General features: G+C 47.9%; 1 protein-coding gene across 3 annotated transcripts in view; it reads left to right on the forward strand.

The window, feature by feature from the left end:
- LOC119433353 (E3 ubiquitin-protein ligase Rnf220) overlaps positions 1–22,153 on the forward strand; it is a 65,203-nt gene that overhangs the window by 23,968 nt on the left and 19,082 nt on the right. For 2 of the 3 annotated variants that reach the window (XM_037700510.2, XM_037700512.2), the window contains exons 2-7: positions 1,051–1,120; positions 8,259–8,382; positions 10,318–10,390; positions 12,432–12,566; positions 18,417–18,712; positions 19,975–20,061. In XM_037700510.2, coding sequence (XP_037556438.1) covers positions 1,051–1,120; positions 8,259–8,382; positions 10,318–10,390; positions 12,432–12,566; positions 18,417–18,712; positions 19,975–20,061 — 785 coding nt within the window. The remainder of the gene's footprint in view (positions 1–1,050; positions 1,121–8,258; positions 8,383–10,317; positions 10,391–12,431; positions 12,567–18,416; positions 18,713–19,974; positions 20,062–22,153) is intronic. The other variant, XM_037700511.2, reaches the window with a different exon arrangement.

Here is a 22,153-nt window from a genome sequence, read left to right on the forward strand (position 1 = left end):
TGTGAATACCATGTAAATGTGAATGGCGTGTGAATAGCATGCAAATTAATAGTAGCATAGAATCAGCTAATTGCGAGTAATTAGTAAATTGAATGGCATCAACAAAAATATCAATGGCAGCTCCTCTACTTGACTGTGAACAATATGCACTTTGTTACGGTAGAATGGCCCGTGTTTTTTGAAAACGCGACGCATGATAGCTGGGACACCCTGTATATATGTTAGCGCTGGCTACCACTCTCGAGGTTATAACTCTAGTACACATGCATAAATACCCAATAAAGTGAACGGAAAATCGACGTCGCGGTAAGAGCATGGTACGGGCAGTACGAAGACGTGGGCTCGTATCCCACCTGCGGCCAGTTTGTTTTTTCGTCCACTTTGATTTCAACTCATTCATAAATCATACGTTTCGATTAAGTAAACAAGTAATCCCGCCCCCCCATGGTTTCCTTGTCTCAGCTACTGGTGGCATCATGTAGTTAGGACTTACGAAAATTGGCGCCCTCAGACGCCTTTCGTTTCTTTCATTATATATATATATATATATATATATATATATATATATATATATATATATATCAGTGCAACTGACGTTGCATTGCGCTCCTCGAACTAGCAGGACGCACTTACCGCTAAATCGCCCCTGAATTCTTTTTTCTTTCTTTTGCATCGAGTCTTGGAGATCACGAACTTCATCGTTCAAAGATGCGTTTGTGTCAAATCATACTTCGTCCCGGTTACTGCTTTCCCGAAACACGCCCAAAATAAGCAGCAGCCCTTGTTCCGTTCATGTCATATGTCATTTTCGTAATCTTGTTCACGTTCCTGAAGTGGTCAGCTTCTCGTTGCAACTGCTAGTGTCAAGTAACATGCATTCGCTTTTCAATGTCGATTTGCTCTCGCCGACTCAGTGTTTACGATCCTGCATTTCAACCATGGGCTGCCGTCGTTCAAGTCCCATCGCTTCGTAACCACTTATGTATTTGCTGGTTACGACATTGAAACCTGATTTTTTTTTCTCTTTCTCTCTCTCTTTTTCCCTGCAAGACCGTCTCCACTGCTGACGAGAGTGCCGACGTGGACGTCGAAGTGGACGACAGCCATGCTCGACATTTGAGTGAGTGGCCTCCAATGTCCTGGGCACTGTAACCCCGATGGAGATTATGCTGCAGTCGCGAGTTGCCCCGGAGCATTGGCTCCGAGGTGGCAGAAGGGCCGCGCGCTTTGAACTATGACCTCATGCCGCAGAGCGAGAGCTTGTATACCTTCGAACAGTATAAGGTGCCTTGGTACGGCTTGAAAATTCTTGTTGTCCCTCTGTTGGCATTGGAATGCTTAAATCTGACTCCATACCTGAAATACCATATCCTCACGAATACCATCGCGTATTTGCGCAAGCAGGGCCGTTGCGTAGGAATATGTAGCTCGCATTACTATTATTCTTTTTTTACTGGCCTTTCTAGTATAGCTGGTAACAGCGTTCATCGTCTGTGCTATACGTATTACTACCTACAGAGAGCCCTGAATTTTGTCGCTCATGATTTATCGTGCTTAACTGGTGCCGGGTTCCGCGATAAGTCGTGTACAGAATTTGTCCAAAGTGTACGGGCTACTTTGCCTGCGACCACCAGGCTGACTGGTAGTAGTAGATAAACTTTATTGAAGGATTAATCAGAGTTTTGTGTTGCCCCCAACCGACGGGGCATCGCTAATGGTCGCGGCCCGTAGTCCAGGGTTCCGCTGGCTCCTGCCATCTTCTTCGCTCTCTGGATCAGCTCGAGCTGATCGTCGAAGGCCGAGCTGGACAGGCAGTGCCCTGCCATTGCTCCCTCGGCGTGTTCTACATGTTGTGTAGCGTGCACTTCCACGTAATCTGGTTACTACACTAACAGGCTCACTACACAGGCTGACTACACTAACGTCGAAGATTGGCTAGTTGGCTTTGCGTGATTCAGAGTACAACATCGCGACTTCTTGAACGAGGACAACACCGAAGGACAGACGAGGACGAGCGCTGAATTTCCACTGGGGAATCTTTATTGCCACCGAAAGACACAAACACATATTGCCGAACGTAAACAAACAACGAAGGAATAAGAGAATAATTCCTACGTATCTTGCTTGCGTTCCGCAACATGAGTATATTGACACGTGTACTTGTTTATCTTTCTCGGCTGACCGCGTTTCACCGTCTAACAAATGTTATCGCTGATATTCTCTACACCGAAAACTCTTTAAGACGGTGGGATTCTCAACGAAGGTTCTCGCGGCTCATCAAAATAATAATGCCGCTTCTGGTTTAACGAAATACAGACCTCAAATAGCAAAGTTGTTGGTGTAAAGTCCTGCAGTGAAAACCAGCACTGCTTACAGATGGCTATAGACACGGCATATGGAAACAAACGCAGTACATTATCGCGTATATTCTTCCCCATATTTGTTCATTGATTCGTGTGAAACGATTTCGTTGTAACGGGAGCTTGCTGCTGTGTTTTTTCTTTAAAGCAAGGAAGAGCGAACGGAACCGGTCACCCTTAGCCGATCACCCTTAGATTAGCATTAACTACGGGGCATTTGGGCGCTTACGTAAGCGTATACCGCACTTGTCTCTCTCTTTTGCCTAATTGGTTCTGCGAGAATCTTGGATGTTCTAGCTTTTGGGAAACAACTGTAATGTTTTTCAGCATTTCGCAATGTCAGAACACATTTTGTACTGCAGTTACACCCGCAATGTTATTGTACGCTGTTAGACTAAAATATTTGACGTTGATAAACTGCCTTCGAATAGAGCGTCGGCCATGGCGTTGGGTATTGTACGTTCGCCGAGGACACTTCCTTGAGCTTCATAATATCGCGCCGCGAACGAAGGAAAAAGACTAGGAGGGAGCGTCACCTGACAATTTTTTAAGCGTAGTCGTAAAAATACGAAAGAGAGGCTTATGGGAATTGGACCCTCACCACGTGATGAGCAAGCGGTATATTTCCAGCCGAGAATGGTGAGGGCCAATGGAGGAAAGAAAGAATTAGGACGGAGCACTGCGCAACGCGATTGAAGCTAAACGTATCGGCCCAGCACGTGATCGTCAAGTTACAGAGCGTGGTAGGTTTTAGTGGCCCCTCTCTGCAGGCAGAGCTACGGCAGCGCAGACGAGCAAGTGCGCATCGATTAAAAACTATAGTGCGACCCAGACGTTCCCGGCCAACACGCTGAGTATTCTCAAAGGTCACGTGTTGGGCCGATACTTGGGAAAAAAAGAAAAATGAAGGAAATCGCATAATGGAGCTTTCGCTTGCCAAGGCTGGCTTCGTGATGTAATGCTCCCTCCTAGTTTATTTTCTTCTTTCATGCAAGGGTCGTTCGTGACGAGGACGTCACTAAAAGCTACCACGAACCAAACAATACCTCAATAGGTCCGGCAACCCTGGAGAGCTTACTGCCCAAGAGCCAACGCGCAGATAGGACCCGAAGAGAAGGAGGGGCATCATCAGAGGCTAGCTGCCCGACGTCATGTTTCTCTCTCTCTCTCTCTCTGCCCCCCCCCCCCCTTAATCTTCCATGTCGCGCACCTCACCTCGCATTCAACTTTTAATTTTCGCAGAAAACAACATTCTGATAGGCTGATATTGGATAAACAATCGCTTATATAGTTACGAGATTCATGAGGCAGTTTTAGAATAGAAGCTCCAGTGAGATTCGCGAACATCACTATCGGGGCAAATACGGATTTTTTCCTTCTTTTTTTTTTTTTTAAGTCGAAGTTTGCCTGCTTGCGCTTACAGCGGCGCGTACTGCTGCTAAAAGGCAGAACTACGAACAGAAGTAAGAACAAAAAGTTAAGTTGGTTAAATGTCCATATAGCATGGCTGACACGACGCCTTTCCGGCTCCTGCAATCGCTTCCGGTGCCTACAGGCTATACAGTACACAAAAGCATGGCCTTCGATAGTGGCTTCTCTAATACTCTGAGGAAGCCGGCGCTTGGCGGTGCGAATTGGACGTCAAAAAATGATCTGCTTTTACGCGTTTTACAGCGAAGCTGTACATGGCTACCCCGGCAAATTTTCTGCGTCCGCGCGTGTACACACCGTCGTGCCGACAAAGAAAAAAATTTCGTCTCCAGAGCTAGCGTAATTTTGAGCTTCCGCGTAACAGAATTACGTTTTCTCGTCTACGTTCAAATTGCAGTCCGACGCTATCACGTCTGGAGGTTGTGTGTTGGTCGTACTTTACAAATTTGGTGACGCACTTTACTTTTGAGAAATTTAATTAGTTCAATAATGCCATTTGCGCCATGCGGAGGGTCTACTATAGAATGAGGAAATATGCTGCGCTCCGGTAACGACCTGCGTGCGCGCTTGACGAACGTGTGCGCACGATGAATCAATCTGTCCTTAATGTGTGGGTGCTCTTTCCGTTGCGTCGGTCGCGCAGAGTGTGCTGCGACCGTAATAGACATCAGTTCAATACTGTTAAAAAATTACAGTGACGTTCACTTGGTGAAGGCGGGTTACGCGCAAGCTATTGGACGCCGCCAACGTGCACCGCGGCGTCGAAGCACCAACGGAAAAGGCGCGAACGACATCGCGGACGCTACGTCGATCTCGACGGTGCGAAGCCTTGTGGTGGTGGCGCTCGTGTGACGTCGGCAACAGCTTCACTGTGCATCCACGTTCACGGGGTGGAATGGAGGCGGAAATTGTTTCTGTATGATAATACTTTCGAGAATTAGTGTAAACGAGAGTGTCACCTGGTTTTCAGGTGGTTGGTTTCGGATGAGGATTAATTTCCGTCCCTTCGACGGTAGTAGCAGCTAAGCCTTTTGCGTTTTACTGAAACGAGCTCTCATAATCACAATACCGCAAACCGCGAAATAAATAAAAAAAAAAACCGGTCATGGGGTTAAGGGAATGGATAAAACCGACGTTGACTTGCGCCTGAAGTTTATTGCGCAGCAAAGAAATAAAATAGGTAGAGAAAAACAACGTAAACGCAAAAAAAAAAAAAAGAAGGATAGACGCACCCGTGCGCGCGCGCGCCCGGCTATAACAACCATTTTGCTCTCACAATCGATTGTAGATCTCATAAACAGCGGTTGTTTATCTCTGAATCTTTCTCACTTACATGCTATTCGAGAAAGCGATACTACGTGGCCCACAGTCTTTCTGATTTATTAGGCGAGGTGCGAGCAAGCGATAACTCCGGTCGTTATCATTCATTGCTTACAGAGATTGTTTTGCTCGGTGGGACTCGTCGGATTTTGGTGCAAGGCAAGAGTCCGGTCCGTTTCGATGGGCGCCGCCGTGTTTTTTTCGTGACGCAAATAATTTCTTTCTTCTTTCTTTCTTTCTTTCTTTCTTTCTTTCTTTCTTTCTTTCTTTCTTTCTTTCTTTCTTTCTTTTGTAGCCGGAAAGCGCGTTTCGGGCACTGTTCTGCAACTTTCTCTGAGAAATTTATAGACAGACTTACCCGGATCATGTGGAGGAAATTTTCACACAAATATTTTTTTCACTTTTTTTGTTTTTACCTGTAGCTTATCGATATCCCTGAATAGAAAAACTTCCAATCATTGCATTCTACGGATACCAAACTGGTATAGGCTGAGACTTGGATGATAACAGATAAGCCTGAAAAGAAACTAAAGACCACATAACGAGCGGTGAAACGAAAAATTACAGGCGTACGTAACGGTAAGATACAGAAAGACGGCGGTGTGAATTAGAGAGCAATCGGGGGTGGGCGATATCAAGTTTCTGTGATTATATACGGGGTGTCCCAACTATCATGCACCAAGATTTCAAAATGTGCAAATGCCACCTAGCTGGAGCGAACCAAGGTAATGTTGTTTGCCGTCGCTTGGAGATACTCTGATTATTTTTTTTTCATTCCGGCCTATTAGATAATTAGTCTTAAATTAGTAATCAACTTCTCAAATATCAGAATTCGACGAAATGGGTCAATGAGAAAACTGTAGAGCACCACTAAAAACTCCCGATACAGCTTTCTGTTGCTCTATACGTGCTACATAAAAGTGTGAGCGTGAAAGAAGCCCGCCGACTACATGCAAAATTACCGCACGACTGGCCGCTCGAGGCACTTTGCGTGTATTCGCGGGCTTCTTTCGCGCTCGGAAAGACACAAAAAATAATCTGAGTACCTGCAAGCGACAGCAAGCAACATTACCTTGGTTCTGTCCAGCTACTTGGCATTTGCACATTTTTAAATCTTGGTGCCCTATACTTGGGACACCCCGCATAAGGGCGCTACTAAAAATATCTGGTATTTTTCGGACGCCGTGCGTCACGGCCATTTCAAGTTTTCTTTTAAGCCCGATAAACCGCACTCAAATTGCTTTAGCCCTTGCCTAACGACAGCATATCTGTGTCGCACATATATTCGTATATAGGGATGCTCTGTGCGAAAGCACCTTATTACGGTTCTGCTCGCAGTAGTTGCGCAGAGCACCGCGAGATGGCTGATAGATAAAGCGGGACTGCGCGCACTGGCGCCCTGCATTAAAATGCAGTGTGCGGCCGTGTGCACGGCTCCGGCGAACGACGTAATTTTCCCGGAGATTCCCTCACATTTTAACGATCTTTTCCTGGTCTTCTTGGCCGAGAAGAGCCGAGTTGGCGCAAAACGCAGGAGCGTTATTAACAAATTTCGTGTGAACGTAACGGCGCGAGGTGTCGCCATCGACGCTGCGTTTACCGTTGCCCGGTTGGCGTTACTGGTAACCGGTGCGTTACCGGTAGCCGGTGCGTGTGCATCTACTGTTCTTTAGCGGGATACCGGGACTGAAACGCGAAGAGCCTCGCTGGCTGCGACTGCCTGGTGCGGGTTTGTTCAACTCAGGATGGGCTGCAATGCTTTTTTTTTAGCTTTTTTTTTTGTAAGAAGAGGTCTTGGACGAGTTACCCCCACTTTTCTGTATGGGGTATATGTGTTTCTAGCCTCTTTCGTGGGCCGATCCCGGAGATAGTGCAGTCTAAACATAAGTGCCACTGGGTATGGTACCACTGGGTATGGTACCACTGGGTATGGTACCACATGGTATGGTCCACAGGGTATCGTACCACATTCCCAGTACTCTGGAGTTACTGGGTATGGTCCCCTGGGGCCCTGGGTATGTTATGGACTGTGATGATGGTGATGGCAGTAACTGATAATAATCGTTACTATTATGGGCGATGATGGTAAATGTTGACAAAATTTTGGAAGGCGAATTAACTAGCCTCTAGTTGACGTCGATCAAACGTTTTCGCCCCAGCGTGGCTGTCGCAGTAAATTATGTGGTTCATACACCCTTCCTCATCACCCCTCCCCCCCCCCCCCCCAACTCGCTGAGGAAGGCTCTCTTTCATCGACGTCACCGAGAGGTTGAATCGGTTTCGAAATTCTTTTTTTGTCCTGTTGAGTGACAATTGTTTAGACGAGCGAAAGGAATAGGGGAAACCGAGGTGCGCGATTTTTTCGTCAATTGCACCCTACGGTGAACCGGATAATGAATGCAGAGAAAGCATAGGGGAGGTTGACTGATCTAATGAAATTGTCAAAATAATGAGGAAAAGCGGAAATGAACGTCGACAAACACGGCAACTTGCCGCTGGTTGGGAGTCGAACCCACATCTCCCACATCACGCGTTTTTGTGCTCTACCAATTCAAGCTACCATGCTCCCGTCCACTTCCTTGGGTATTTCTTGTACGTGTGCCACATTAGCTTTCGGAGTGTTAGCCAGCGCCACTTACGAGCCTGGCGGCGGATGTGGAACGTCCGTTCAACCTTAGGAGCGGGAGCTTCCAAGCTTAGGAGCAGGCAGCTGGCCAAATAAATCCTCGTTTGCTAACTCATAGCGTCAAGGCCGTCAACGTCGAGTTCCTCACTATGCAATGAACGAAAGTATTAAGAGATCCGAAGGGCTCAATGAAATGTGATGGAATTCGCAGCGCACATGCACTGAGTAAAAAAAAAAAAAAAAAAAAAAAAAAAAAAAAAACAGGACATACAGGGTGAAAGCCCGCTTGTATGTTAGTTGCAACTGTTAAAAAGTGTTACAATAGTTACAATTGTTTCTTAGCTACAGCCATATTGACAAACAAGGAAGCAAGTGAGAGCATTGGAGATATTAGCAACAGCCACGTGCATGTGTGTTCGCGTTTTGTATTGTCCCGCTCGCCAGTCCCACTTCAGCACGCTCAGGTTGAGGTATATATAAGGAGTCTGTTTTCTTTTTTTCCGGCTTGCCCAATTGCGCAGGGCCCAAGCGCCGCAGCGTGCCCGCGGCCACCTTCGGCTGTCCCGTGTGCGGCGTGACGCTCCGGCAGCAAGAGCTGCAGCAGCACTGGCAGCTCGAGGTGGACAGGCTGCAGGGAATCGCCAGGTATATATATACACACACCACGTTTTAGTCTGTCACGAAAGCGCTCTCCACGTTGGTGTCGCGGCGGTCGCTGAAACGAGTAGCTTTAATCGGAGCGCTCAGAGATCGGTGCGCTAAGCAAAACATAGAGTTTCACACTATAAAACCTAGAGGGAAATGTGGCGCTGCTGCGCTGTGGTATGCAAGGGAATGCCGGTATATTGTGGATTCGGATTGGCATCGTTCTTGGAGAGCCCGAACGCCTTGAAGACGCGCCTGGCTAGCACCGTTCCGTCTGTCACAATGATTGATTTCCTGCTAAAACAGCACGCAAAAAACTGATTTAGCTTTATTATTACACAAAAACATGTTTTGTTTAATTTTGAGGACATACTATTGGATGCACAATTCTATGAAGCGTAGAAAGTATCAGCTGGCCGCTAAAGTTGGAAGGGCAGACGACAAGATTATCGCTTGCTTTGGAACAACTTGTCGTGCTGTTCTTGCTTTTCTTCGCTTGATGCTGCACTGTAGGTCAGTAAACTTTATTGAGAGATGTAACATGGGTGAACGAAAGCCTTTTATGTAGATTTTACTTTAAGAACGCGTTATTTGTGTAGCCATATCCACGTTTTAGACGAAGCCTCGTACAACACCAGCCAACACAAGCCTCGCAGACACATATCCCGTCATTCCCATGAGGGCACGGCAGCCCTTAAGAAACTCGCATAGATGGTGGCGCCAGTTTACCCTCTAGGTGTTATAGTGAGAAACTCTATGAAGCAAAAAGTCGTGTCCAAAGCTTATAGGGTGGCGCCCCCTGGATTGTTATAAGTGCGGATCTCAAAGGCTATGCCGCTGGTCGCTGAAACGAGTAGCTTTTATCAGAGCGCTCAGAGATCGCTGCTCTAAGCCAAATAAGTGGTGTCCATGATGATGATGATTTATTGGCATCCCCTTTGAAACGGGGTGGTGACAAATAGTCACCTAGCCTGCAAAGCCTATAGGGCAACGCCCTCTGCATTTATTATATGCGGATCTCAAAGGCTATGCTTTTGCGGGTTGAACTCTCCGGACGCGATTGCGGGAGCCGGAAATACGTCATAGACGTCGGGATTTGGACACCATGCACCTTTCGGGAAGCTTTCTTACGAAAGAGTTTTGCGACGACGGGGTTAGGGAAGGGTGTCCATGGCTGCTTCGCAGGTTCTTTGCAGTCGGAAGACGGGCAGCTAAGCGAGTTGGTAAAGACATCGGTCGCGCCTCAGAAATGGATCGGCGCATCAAGCGAAGTAATTGCGTGAATAACCGCAGCCGTGTTTTGTGACGTATAGTCGGCCCTCCCGCTGCACCCGCCCAGCTTGAAGGCTGTGCCGAAAAAGAGTCGTGCTCTTGTCTTCATTCACACTCCAAAAACTCTCTAAGCGCCAAGAGGTGTTTCCACGGTTGCGACGCCGACAGGACTCTCAAACGCGCACGAACCTAGTTATGAAGTTCCTTTGAACTTGCGCGCGATAATTAAATTAGTCCGTGACCGGTATATATCCCACGTCAACCGCTTGTGAGGGCCGTCCACTCGGTGCGCGGCCGTGTTGCTGTAAAGACGTGGTTCTCTGCCGTGTCAGTGGTTTCGTCGAACGTTGCACTCGCGACGACGTTGGTGCGAGACACGCGTTGGGATCGAACTGACATAACCGGTGCATTATACCGGAGGCCGTCGAATAAATAGTTTGGACGTTTCATGCTTTTCGTCTCAGCCTTCCGGCAGAGCAATCCTCCGTATTACACCTGCTCCCCCCCCCCCCCTTTTTTTTTTTTTCTTTTGTTGGGTGGAAAGATTTGCAGAATGGGCAGGGCGCATTTCCGTACGGTAATACGGCATCGCCAAAGGCTCTCCATTGACGTCATTTTAATTTTCATGGTTACGAAAGAGCCAGTGATGTTCTTTTATTGCAGGAACGTGGCGAGGAGGCACCGCTCCGACTCGACGCCAGCTGGCAACTCCAACAGAAGGAACCCTCGTCGGGAGGTACGCATCATGTGCATTATATGACGCGCCCGCTAGTTGGGCTCAATACTTTCCACTCGAATGGGTTCCTAAGGTAGGCGGTAATTCTGTGCAGCAGCGTGCAACCTTTCAAATAACTCGCGCCAGGTATCGCGTTATTTGTCTGCATCACAAACACCTACTGCTGACTCGGTGTTGCTTCTTCTTCATCATCATCATCGGTCTGTTTATATGAGTTTATGTCCACTGCAGGGCGAAGGAATCTCACATCGATCTTCATTTAAAGAGACGCTAAAGAGATACGCTAAATCAGTTTAGACTGATAATGTATTCTTTGATAACTCTATGTGCAGCCGTCATGGGCTGCGGAACGATTTGGAGATGTTGTGGCTCGTTCTCCGTGGAATTTACGAGATGTCATTTCATACAAGGTCGTCGGGAAACAAGTGTGTAGCCTTCCGGTGCAGCAATAACTATACACAATATGCGGTGATGTTCTACTTGGTGCGTAAACAAGCGGTGTGCATCATCAGCCGCGGTATATGTGTGCGTGTCGTGAACTATTTTGGCTGTATCGGTTTTCGCTCTACGAAAAGAACCGGCGTCTGTGAATTGCCAGCGTGAATTGGATAACATTCTCACTGTCTGATTGTTCGGCGTGCGAGCCAAAGCATAAGAGTGCTCGTGTACGACCAACCTAATGTGACCCCGAAACATCTAAGCGCCAATGGTTATAAACCATTTTGCACGTCAGCCACCGACATAGTTCTCACGCACTTAAAGTCTAGTAGACTTGAAATCACTATGCTATGTCTACGTTAGCCTCCTGTATGAGGCCGATGGCATTGCTATAATCACAGCGATCACTGCGGTTGGTAAACCAGCATGATACGCACATAATAAGCTTTGTGCTTCGGCATTGCCTTTTTGCCCCGTAAAGCAGTAATACTAAAAGGGGATTGCATGAAAGGAATCCGACGGCTTATCTTTGGGAACACAATTTCCCTAAGGCGGGTGAGTGCGTCGTAGAGGACGGGACGAACAAAACCCCGAACATAAGAAGAAAAAAAATATCGGTTTTCATCCTCTTCTATCGGGGAAAAAAATAATAAAAAATTACCATGGGCTCATATGCCACAATAGGACATCGCATGGTCATGCCGCATGCTTGGACCATGTGCCATATCAAACAAACAGATCCATAACCCAGCATGTATACCACTGCTTCGGACGCTGGCGCAGTCCGCAGCCGGTCGCTCGACCACTTGACAATTGTGATTCACACTGCACGGTATGCTGTTATTACTAACCAAGACTATTTTATTCGTGGGAGGAAATCTTGCCTAACGAACGAGGTAGTCGCGCAATGTATCTACAGATAACCATTTGAACGCTTGTCAAAGTAAACAGCACAACTTATTCAGTAGCAAAACGGTACCCACGCTGTTAGGATCGTCGCGTATGTTTCTTTTTTTTTTTAACTGTTCATAACTGCTAAACCTCAGCCTGGAACTACAGTTAGAATGCTGAGTCACATTAGTGAAACAGATTTTCAGAAATGCACTACTGATCTCCGAAGCTGATTGTATATAGACTAAATAAAACACGCGTGCGCACACGCGCTGGGTGCTCCGTCCGCCTCAACGCCAACTGAAACTTCCGCCATGCTGACCTAACTCACTCCAGTACGTCTCACAGAACCGTTTCCCCCCGTAGAACACGCCACGTCATACGTCATCTAAGCCCACCGGTGGCGCAAAAAAAAGTGCGGGCCGCCATGTTGTCCGAGTATCGCGTTTCAATCGCTGAGCACTGTAGTACACTAGGTGGACCCGACAGAATACCTCCCCAGGAGCGTGGCGCTCCGAATACACCAGCCGAATGTGTTCCGAGCGCCCGATTTCGACCAGCCGAATGTAACGCGCGCGCAGCCAGAGTGCTCTGGAGCTGTCAGAAACGACCAGCCGAATGTGCCAGTAAGAGTTCACATATATAGATCTCAAGTGTCTTTTATTCATTGTTTTTTTTTCGTGACCGTTCTGTTTCAATGCCGTTTGCGAAGCAGTCCCTGGAACGGGTGCGCGCCAACCGCGACCAGCGGCGACTGGGAACGGGGGTTCACTGTCCCGTGTGCCACGTCGCTCTTCGGGGGTGTCCTGAACGTCTGGCCGAACACGTCAACAATTGCCTCGCCAGGGTAAGTGCATTCTTTTCGCTCTTTGTCCGTGCTCAACGTGACGATCCCGCAACTCGTGTCGTGTAGGGTACGCGGGTTTCGGGTACGGAAAGTACCTTATAATGTATTTAACTTACATTAAAAGAAAGGATAACGGGCTGAGAGCCCGAATGGCTGATCGTCCGGCCGTGACAAAGTTCTTTAAATGCGAAGCTCTCTTCCAATTACCCTCCCGGATTTTGGTGATCGTCACTGCCGCTGCTGTCTTCCTGTATCGAACGCGACGGCTTCGATGGTGTCGCGTGTAGTGCCCAATTTTATTGACCCTTTTCGCGGAGCAGTTTGTTTTAGAGAAACGAGATGGCGCTCGCGGCGGCGCGCCATACCTCTCCTCAGCGACCGCGCACGAATAGGAAACCATTACCGCTTCTACCTTGCTTCTGTGCCATCAACTGTCGGAAATGCAACTGAGTTTTCGCTAACACACTGTGCTCCAATCATGCTAGATTAAATCATGTGGATTGAAGACATGTGCAGTAGTTGGCTGCAAGAATAGTGACTGGCATGTTAAGGAATAGAATGAATCTGTGTGGCCAAGTTCGCGGACCGCTGCTGCAACTGTCCGAACGTGTTACCGGCACAGAAATTTGCTCATCCGCCAGCCTTGTATCGCTAACCTCCAAAGAAAGGGCTTCATCCCCAGAACGTCGGCAAGAGTGAGTACCACTCGTTAAACAATGTCAAAGGGAGTAGCGCCGCTTCCTGTCATAGTAAGTTTCGCACATCTGTCCCAAATGGCAGGAAAACTTACGCCCACTATATCGCCGACGTATCAAGAATAAGTGAATGGGCGCACACTTGAATATATGCGCACTGTATACGCACAATAAATGACGGACTACACCGATGGCGCACGAATCGTCGAAGCTGAATTTTTCGTGACGGTCCACAAGAGTAAGCGAGTTACTAGCTGTAATATATATTTGCTACAAGGTATTACAATGTACAAAACAGCTACGTTTCAAGCCTTGTGCGCAGCAAGAACAAATCTATCGGAACTAAGCACACCCGCGAGCGATTACGCAGACATTAATCAGATAGTGCCCGCACCGAGGAACTTCACTGAGTCAGAAACTGACAAGCCACTGCTTCAAAATATTTGCCGAATAAAGAACAAAGAGCAAAGCACACTAATCCTGACTGAATTCATGAGCGGAATGTTTGGATAGCTTGGAATACATATTTAGACCCGCTTTTAGAAGAAGCATCATATACGCTCTTGCACCATTTGGACACTAGCTTAATCAGCTCCGAAAGCGTTTTTGCATGTTCTCTGAAGATGTGATCAAAGCTTCGTGTCGTCCACCTATAGTCACCGTCTACGATATCTCCGAAAACAGAGGTTTTCTAAGCCGCGCCGGCGTCATACACTTCCATTGTAAACAAGGAGGCAACGGAGGCAGTTGAGGCAAGCAATGGATGCGTCACCACGTGATCAAACATGGCAGCGCCCACGGGATCGCCGCGAAAAGGATCAATACCCGCCTAAGTTCTGCATCACAACGCGTTCCTTGTCTTATCGCGAAGTGAATGCAAAAAAAAAAAAAAAAAGATTTAGGAAAATTGACGCCGACAGGCTCCTGATTTCAGGAGCAAAATAAAATATCAAATGCTATGATTTCGGCGTTTTCGCCGATGCTGGAGGCATCGTCAAGTGCTATACTAAGCAAACATGGAATCTAGACAACACGCATAATTTAAGACACGGGGCCCCCGTGTCTTTAAGGTCCTTTGTTTTGCTGGGAGGCCAATCCTGTTTGTAGGATATCGGTCAACAGTGCTGCCACAAAATTCTTCAGCAACTTACGTCTTCCTGCTGCATGCTTACAACGTTCAATTTTGCATCTTGTAGTGTGAACAGCGTGAGAATAGAAAACTGAGACGCCGCTAGTCCTCGTATCTCGCGCTGTTCCCACTTCAAGATGCAGTGCTAACAACCCAGTGTCGCACCCTTTAACAATTGCGTACTCTGGCTCCTCGAATGTAGCGTTTTATTGCGATAGCAATTATATGGACACTTTAAGCGGATTTCTGCCGTCGGCGTCGCCGTCGCCGTGAGGTTCCGTATAAAGTGAAAGGGCGATAAAATCATCGCCGCGCGTCGTATGTGCGAGTCAAAGCGCGCGGGGGAACGCGCGCCTTCACGGAGACCGAACGCACAGCGGAGAGAAAACGCGACTTCCGTCAGGCCGTGGGGGTATGGGAGGGAGGAAGGGGGGGCGACGCTGTGCTGCGGCACCAAATGCGTATCTTGCAACCGGGCGCAAGGGTAACCGGCGACACAATCTCCCACGCGAAAGGAGCAAAGCGGGAAGGCAGCGCGCAAGGGAGGGAGGGGGGGGGGGGGTGCTTCTACTCTGCCAACAAATGCGTTCTTGTACTTTGCGCCTGTGCCGACTGTCGGTGCTGTCGCGCGAGCGCGCACTCAAGCACTGTAGTGCACATTTGCATGTAGCTGCGGTATGCTACGTAGATACCGCGGACGCCGCGAGATGACGCTAAAGCCCGCTGGCTGAGCCAACACCACGACTGAGCGCACTGCGGCTCGCTGAGAGAACACCGTTTGGCGCGTCGTAGGCGCCAATATCGGTAGTGGCGTCTACGTGAACATCCAAAATGCAAATTTGAACTGCGCGCCACGGTGACGTTCAGTAGGCCGTTTGTTTTGCCCCCCCCCCCCCCCCCCCCCTCCGCCGTAGCCTTCTCTGTGCAAGGCATTGGAAAAAGAGCGGAAGCGCCGCAAACGTGATGTTTGACTGCCAATAATTGTGCTTCTGCTGAACGCATTGATGTACTTTTTGCGGCAAAGTATTTCTGAAACAGCCTAATGTAACTTCAAATGCATTTCTCCACTTAGATAAAAAGTGGTTCGGGGCCCCTTTAAAGGGTCACTAAAGAGAAACCGGAAGTTCCGCTTTAATGGTAGATCACGGCCGCCTGGTACTTGTTTCTCGCAATACTCGCGACAGCACGAGCTCGTTTGAATTCGACCGCACGGTCGAATTTGCGAAGTTCATTAGGAACTTTCTTCAATATGACCTCAACAACGGTAATGCGATGACGCATCGCGATTACATCTATCGGTTTACGATCGCTGCGTGCGCCCGAGTAGACCGGTTGCGCGCAGCGCGGCGTGGTTTCGCGAGAAATGTAAACAAGAGAGGATAATCTCCCACGACAAGATGGCGGAGTAACGCCAACTTCCGGCGTCACTTGGCTTCACACAAGGAGGTTTAAGCAAGTTTTATTTAAACCTCCTTGGCTTCACAAAGAGTGACGTCAGGGCCCCTCAGTTTTTTCCTTCCTCCTCCTCTAGCCCGGCCGTCGCGGCGCTGGCTGCCTGCGCAGCCCGCGCTCTATCTAACCAGCGGCGGTTGCAAAGACTGGACGAGCCGAGATGTCTGGTGGATTCACGTTCGATGTCTTCCCGCGCGCCTAGCGTTGGAGGTCGCGTAATCTCAAGTTTCGGAGACGCGTTGAAGCGAGAGGCAGCACGAAGCGTTCGCTTCCTTCTCTGTCTGCGCTCTTCAATCGCGCCAACTAGAACAGCGAGTGTTCTCGGTCGTCGAGTGCGATCTGTTTGGCCTCCGCGCTCGGTGACGACATACTAATTAATTATTAAGCGAATGTCTTCCACAGTTTATGCGACTGATAAAACTAAGAACCTAATTGTTGTAGTCATCTCATACTTTGCCATCTATAAATGCTGCGTTTTTCGTGCGAAGCTGCGACCTTTCCCCCCATAAAAGCCATGCAAGTAACTTTGCCGAATGTTACATTGAATGATCGTAACCATAAAATGCAATATGTCTGCAAAATTTTAATAAGAACAGAGCAGCGGTATGCGCAAAATCATTTTTATGCGATCTGAAGAAAACAACGCACGTTTTTCGATCAGACTGTACTGCACTGGACATGTGCCGTACTAAGTACGCCGCGCAGCACCGTGTAGAAGGCAAGTAGTCGTCAGGGTTTGCTACGCGCGTTGGTAGGCATAAATTAATTAATGAAAAAAAAATATTTGTTAAAAGGCCCTACGGCCTAAAATTAGATAGGGTTGGGGTTCAGGCAACGGTGTCACATGCTACGATAGATGCCCGGCTCGCGTGCAATCTCTCAGAGGGAGAACGTCGGGTTTGGTGGGGCAGTCCAGTCTTCAAACGAGGTGATAGGCAGTCGTATAATGCCGTATCGCGTTTCGCGCAGCACGCGATGCAGATGAAATGTACGAAGCCGAACAAATTACGGATACTCTTGCAGCGCATTCGGTTCACAGGTCGTCCCATAAGAGTGTCCACGAGTTATAAATGGTCCTGCGAGTCGCATTCTCGTTTAGTAGAGTCGTCAACAATATGCTTCTTGCCCGCCTGTCGTCAGAGATTGCCGCTACACTTGCCATAGAGTTTCATACAATAATTACTGTGTGACTCCTGCGGCTACTACGAACACACCAACTTTCAGTCGCCTTTCTTTTGTCGCGGCTCTTCGGATTATGTCGATAATCATGCATTCGCTATGTATGAGCTGACCTGCTAGAGTAATAAAGGCACTGCGTGCCGCGGTCTCCATCGCGCGCGTCCCGCAATGCCTGTCGGTATTGCACTCAGGCGCAACGACTTGCAACCCTCCTTGAATCGAGTCGAGACAAGACTCGAGCCAGAGTAACCATCCGGTAAACAAATATGGACGAGTCGTGCAGCAGTGACTCTCCGAGCGATGTTAGTGATGAATCTTCGGATACGTCCTCTGAACTTGACGAGGTAAGACCCAGTTAGATAAATCGGCGACCTTTATAGCCTATGTTGTGTCGCTCTCGTATATTTGTATTGCGATCCTCGTGGGCGGGAGAGTATGCATTGTGAAACACATTCAGCAGCTGACTTCCCAGACTCGTCGATTGAGAACGCCATTTTGTCCGTATATCCACATGTAGGAGCGAAATAGGGGCGCATTCATTGGAGGTGTCGAACAGAGTGAGTGGCAGTAGTAGAAGCGCGCTGTCCTGTCTGCTTTGCGGTAACCTTTTGGCTGGGTGCATTCGCGCTTCGTGGTCTTCATTGTCTGTGTGCCGCGCGCTTCGTGGTTTGCTATTGTCTGTGTGCCGGCGCTCACCGTGGTCTGTTCAACATGAACTTTAACCAACTACCCCGACTCGCCATCTTGCTTGGTGGTGTCGTTTGAAACGAGAGACGTTAAGTCAGTCCGCGCGTCAGGTGTATGAAAGCGCTGCCGAATTTTGCCCGTGGCAGGCACGGATGTGGGCAGGATTTTGTCAGAGGGGGGGGAGGAGTGGAGGGGCAAGTGCCCCCTTTGCACACCCCCTGCCGAAGCCCATGGTGCCAGGTGCCCGGCGTAACTCGCGTTTGAGAGCGTAAGAAGCGTTCTCGCTTAATATCGTCTGCCACTCCACTGCATTGTAATGACCTATCGGAAAGATACGGACAATAATACCGGTGTTACTCGGCGCACTGTTGATCGCGATCGAACCCTATCGGGGTCGAATTTCTCGATGGCGATCAGCTCCTTTGCGCAATCAGCGGGAGGGAGCCAACCTCGGTCAATTATTTAGATACGGTTCCGGCTCGATCGTTACCGAATGTAGCCGTGTGACACTTGTATAAGGGGCGTGCTGAAGTGCCCCCTCCCACTTTCTCTTGTGGTAATTGTTCGAACTACGTATGTTCTTATGTTTGTTGTCAGCAAAATGCTTTCCGTGCCGATTTTGTCTCTGCTTTCTACGTTTGCGTGTGTGTGCTCGCGCGCGCGTCTGTGTCGCACCACGTGACGTCTGTGCGTCTTCCCGGCCGGCAGCAAGAGGACTACGACCTGATGGACGAGGACGACGACGTGGACGTGGACGGTCTTGGCGTGGGCGAGTCCTTTGACGAGTACGAGTGGGCCGGTCAGAGCCGCCTCAGAGCCACGTCGCTGCTCGAGGGTGGGTTCCGCGCTGCCGGCTGGGTTACGGCCGGCACCAGCGGCGGCAGCAGTAGCAGCAGCAGCGCCACCGCAGCCGCCGCCGCCGCCACCACCTGCCGCGCTGCGAACGACGAAGACGACGTGGACGTGGTCCTAGACGTGGACGGAGACGCCTACGGCAGAGCGCAGTATCCTTGTCTCGTGAACGAAGTGTTGATGATGCGGGTACAAGAAGTATTTGGCGCGTTACTCTCGTTAGATACTTTCCGCTTGTCGGTAAAATTTTATGGCCGGTGCGAAATAGGTTTCCAGAGACGCTGAGGAGTGTCTTGTGATGATGATGATGGTGATTTATTGGCATCCCCTTTGAAACGGGGCGGCGACAAATAGTCACCTAGCCTGCTTGATTTAATCAAGTATACTATACATGTTCTTTATCTAGCATTTTTGTATGCCTCTCATTATTCTTTTTTTTTTTTCAAAATTTACCTTGTACCGCTACCTATAACTTTAAGAGATCAGGTCGTATCCATCTTTTCCCTGCTTTTTTCCACCAGTACTCTAATCGTCCTTTGCTCTTGTGGCTCGAGTCTTTAGCGCCATCTTGTGGCTTAGAGTTTGATGAGCGAGGACAATATTATTGTAGTGACTAACTGTGTTGCACTCAGCTTCTGATGTAAGATGGGTGGCAGTTTGCATGCAGCCTTTTTTCTTTTTGTTCATTTGTTTGTTTGTTCCCGAGACAGGACCACCCGCATAACACAAAAACATGACAAGTGTGGTTGGAAAAAGCATCACAAGACGACGCTACGGTCTCCCTGGTCTCCGCTAACCCAGCTTATATGTCATGAAGATACCACATATACTTACAAGCTAAATTCCTCTATTAAAGCATTTCAGCCTGTCTGCAAGTATATCACCATTTGCAGATTATTGGAATGGCAGAGGCATAGATATGAGCAGCAGCAAGGGTGGTGCCATCTAGTGACATCAAGTGCAACCAGATCATACAAAATCATTATTGGAGTGACAGGCTGTGTTCTGCTCACTTGTCTGCTTTAAAGCATTGGCCACAGCATAACCATGACTGTACAGTCTTTTATTCTTCCTTTTTTGTTTCTCGGTGAGAACAGCACGAAACAATGAGGCATTTCTTACTAGGGTATGCTACAGCGTTCACATGTAGCCGACCTTCCCATGTCCGAAACAAGTCGGAACCTGTCTTCCGTGATTTGCATTCTGCTGGTGAATAGAGGAAAACGCACTGCAGCAGCCTCTCTCCCTCAGTTCAGTATTATTGGGATTTGCCTTCCTAACGCATTGTCATTTTTTACATATTTACGTGCTAGAAATTAGATGCAACGTGCCACTTGCCGCATTCATGTAAATGCCGGCATAGATTCCAGCATCGCATTGCAATGCTTTCGGTTCACCCTTGACTCTGGCCAAGGTTTTCGGAGGCAGACCTCATTCCCCTGGCAAGCAGCGAGCCTGCCGAACAACGTGAAAGGACGCTTCTGCGACAGGCTGTGCTCTCGTGAGTTTGGCCACATTCTGTTTATTTCATTTTCCGATTTCCTTTTTTTGTCCCACGAGCGTTCCTAACAGGTGCAACAGAAACCTGCTGAGAAACTTCTGAAGAAGAATTCAACGGCAAGAAAGTAAGGAAGGAATAGGAGACGTGGCAAAGTACAATGGATTTGCCTAACGCGGCAACCCCACATAAGTGTGGAGGTTGCGGCTCACTAAAGATTTATTCTATCTACCTTAATGTACAGTCACTGTTCTGCCAATACTAATATGCACCAGCTTAAACTTGAAGGTTAAATAGGGATCTTGAAAGGAGGCTGCTGACCACACAGCAGTAGGAAGCTAAGTGATAGCGACATCAAGAAATGAAAACAACACAGTACGAATTAGGGATGACGTGGGCAGGTGACGCTCTAGCTGAGGTTAAAGGGGCATTAAACAGAAAGATAAGCAGAACCATTCTAGAGTAAATTACCCAACTAAAAAATTGGCCGCATATCTGCTTGCTTCACTCCAAATGACGTCGAAAGACGATAGTCTTCTGCCCCCCTGATACGTAACACCCTCTCTTCTCCCCCTTGCACCCCTCACACTCTTCCCCTCCCCTCTCACTCCTTCCATGATTGATGCAATGGAGGTTTTGGTGAATTCAATTCAGATTTCCCGCGTTCGCCCTGCTCTCGCGCCATCTGTTGGGACCTTTTATTACTGTTGGCTTAAAGCCGGCTACAGAGCCGCGGCTTCAGTCGGCGTGTTTTTAACGCGTAGCGTCTCTTTGACACCATTTCTAACGTGTTGATTTTTTATTTACTGTCATAAAAACTAGTCCAATGTGCATTCTTAATTAAATGAACGCTGTGGATCACGGTTGTGTACGTATAGTTTGCCTCAGATAGGCCTGAGGTTTCCTTTGCGCTGTGTAATGTTGACTTGTATGACCCCGTGCCACCAGTGCTAGTAGTTTGGTTGGTTTTGGCCGGGCGGTTGAATCGAGTGATAGACATACAAAGTTTTTCGCGTTTAGGTAGCCCAAGTCTTTAAAAAAGCTTCTGTTACCACGAGAGAAGACTTTATAATGTAGAAAAGAGGTAAAAACAAAAGCCAGATGGTGCCACTGCCTGTAAGTACCTGCACCAGCTCACAGTGGCATCATGGATATTGATTGTGTCTGCTTGGGCCTAGTTAATTTTTTTTTCTTCTCAGTGAAAATAGACTGCATTGCATTCTAAGGGAGCCAAAAACTGAATAGTTAATTTTTAGAACTTTTATAGAACAGTACAAACTGTTGTATTATTACAACAGTTTGTAATGGTTATGCATGTACACAATCTTATTGTTACTACCAGGAACAACGCTGGCGGTGACATCTGGTGATGCAGTGTATGACCAGAGAGCATGCAAAACTAATATTGCAGTAACCTAAATATTGTGCTTCACTGCTGGTGTAAAGCGTTGGTAGCAGCATAATCTATAATTTGCAGTCTTTCTGCGTTTCTTTTTTTTTTTTATATAATGCTGACGCGGCTCAAAAATTTCTCAAGCATTGGTCAGTCAAACCTCAATTAAATGAAATTCGCAGTGTAACGGAACTATTTTTATTTCCCAATCTCAGTTCCATTGAAATAACGAAACCTCGAATTAATGAAATTTGCGATATAGTGAAGTTCTTTTGCTGAAGGTACATCTTTGTTATGTTGAGGTTCGACTGTAGTTAGTGAGCACGCCACAAGATGTTGCTACCAGCTGTGCTACTGCAGTTCACAGCTCCGGGAACCCTGCAATCCACGTATGTTAAGAAGTTTACGGACAAACTGAAACTCCCTATTGTCTTCAGCATTTAGAAAAATAGGATTCAACGAAATTTAAGCTGGTAAAGGCAGATAAAGCATAGAAAATAATATCACAAGCCTAAGCATGAAGGTAAGACAAATCCGTATACTGAACTGAATCCTTGTAATGGTAGTTCAACAATCGCAGCACCAGAATTTCCTCTAGTAATTTTAGCAGGAAACTCGGTGCGTTGAAGTACCTGCGCCAGCTCCACGCAATGTCGTGGGTTTTGAAAGGATCCACTGAGACTAGTTAAGTTTATTTATTTG

The sequence above is a fragment of the Dermacentor silvarum genome, chromosome 11 (genome assembly GCF_013339745.2).
Source record: "Dermacentor silvarum isolate Dsil-2018 chromosome 11, BIME_Dsil_1.4, whole genome shotgun sequence".
Classification (NCBI taxonomy): domain Eukaryota; kingdom Metazoa; phylum Arthropoda; class Arachnida; order Ixodida; family Ixodidae; genus Dermacentor; species Dermacentor silvarum.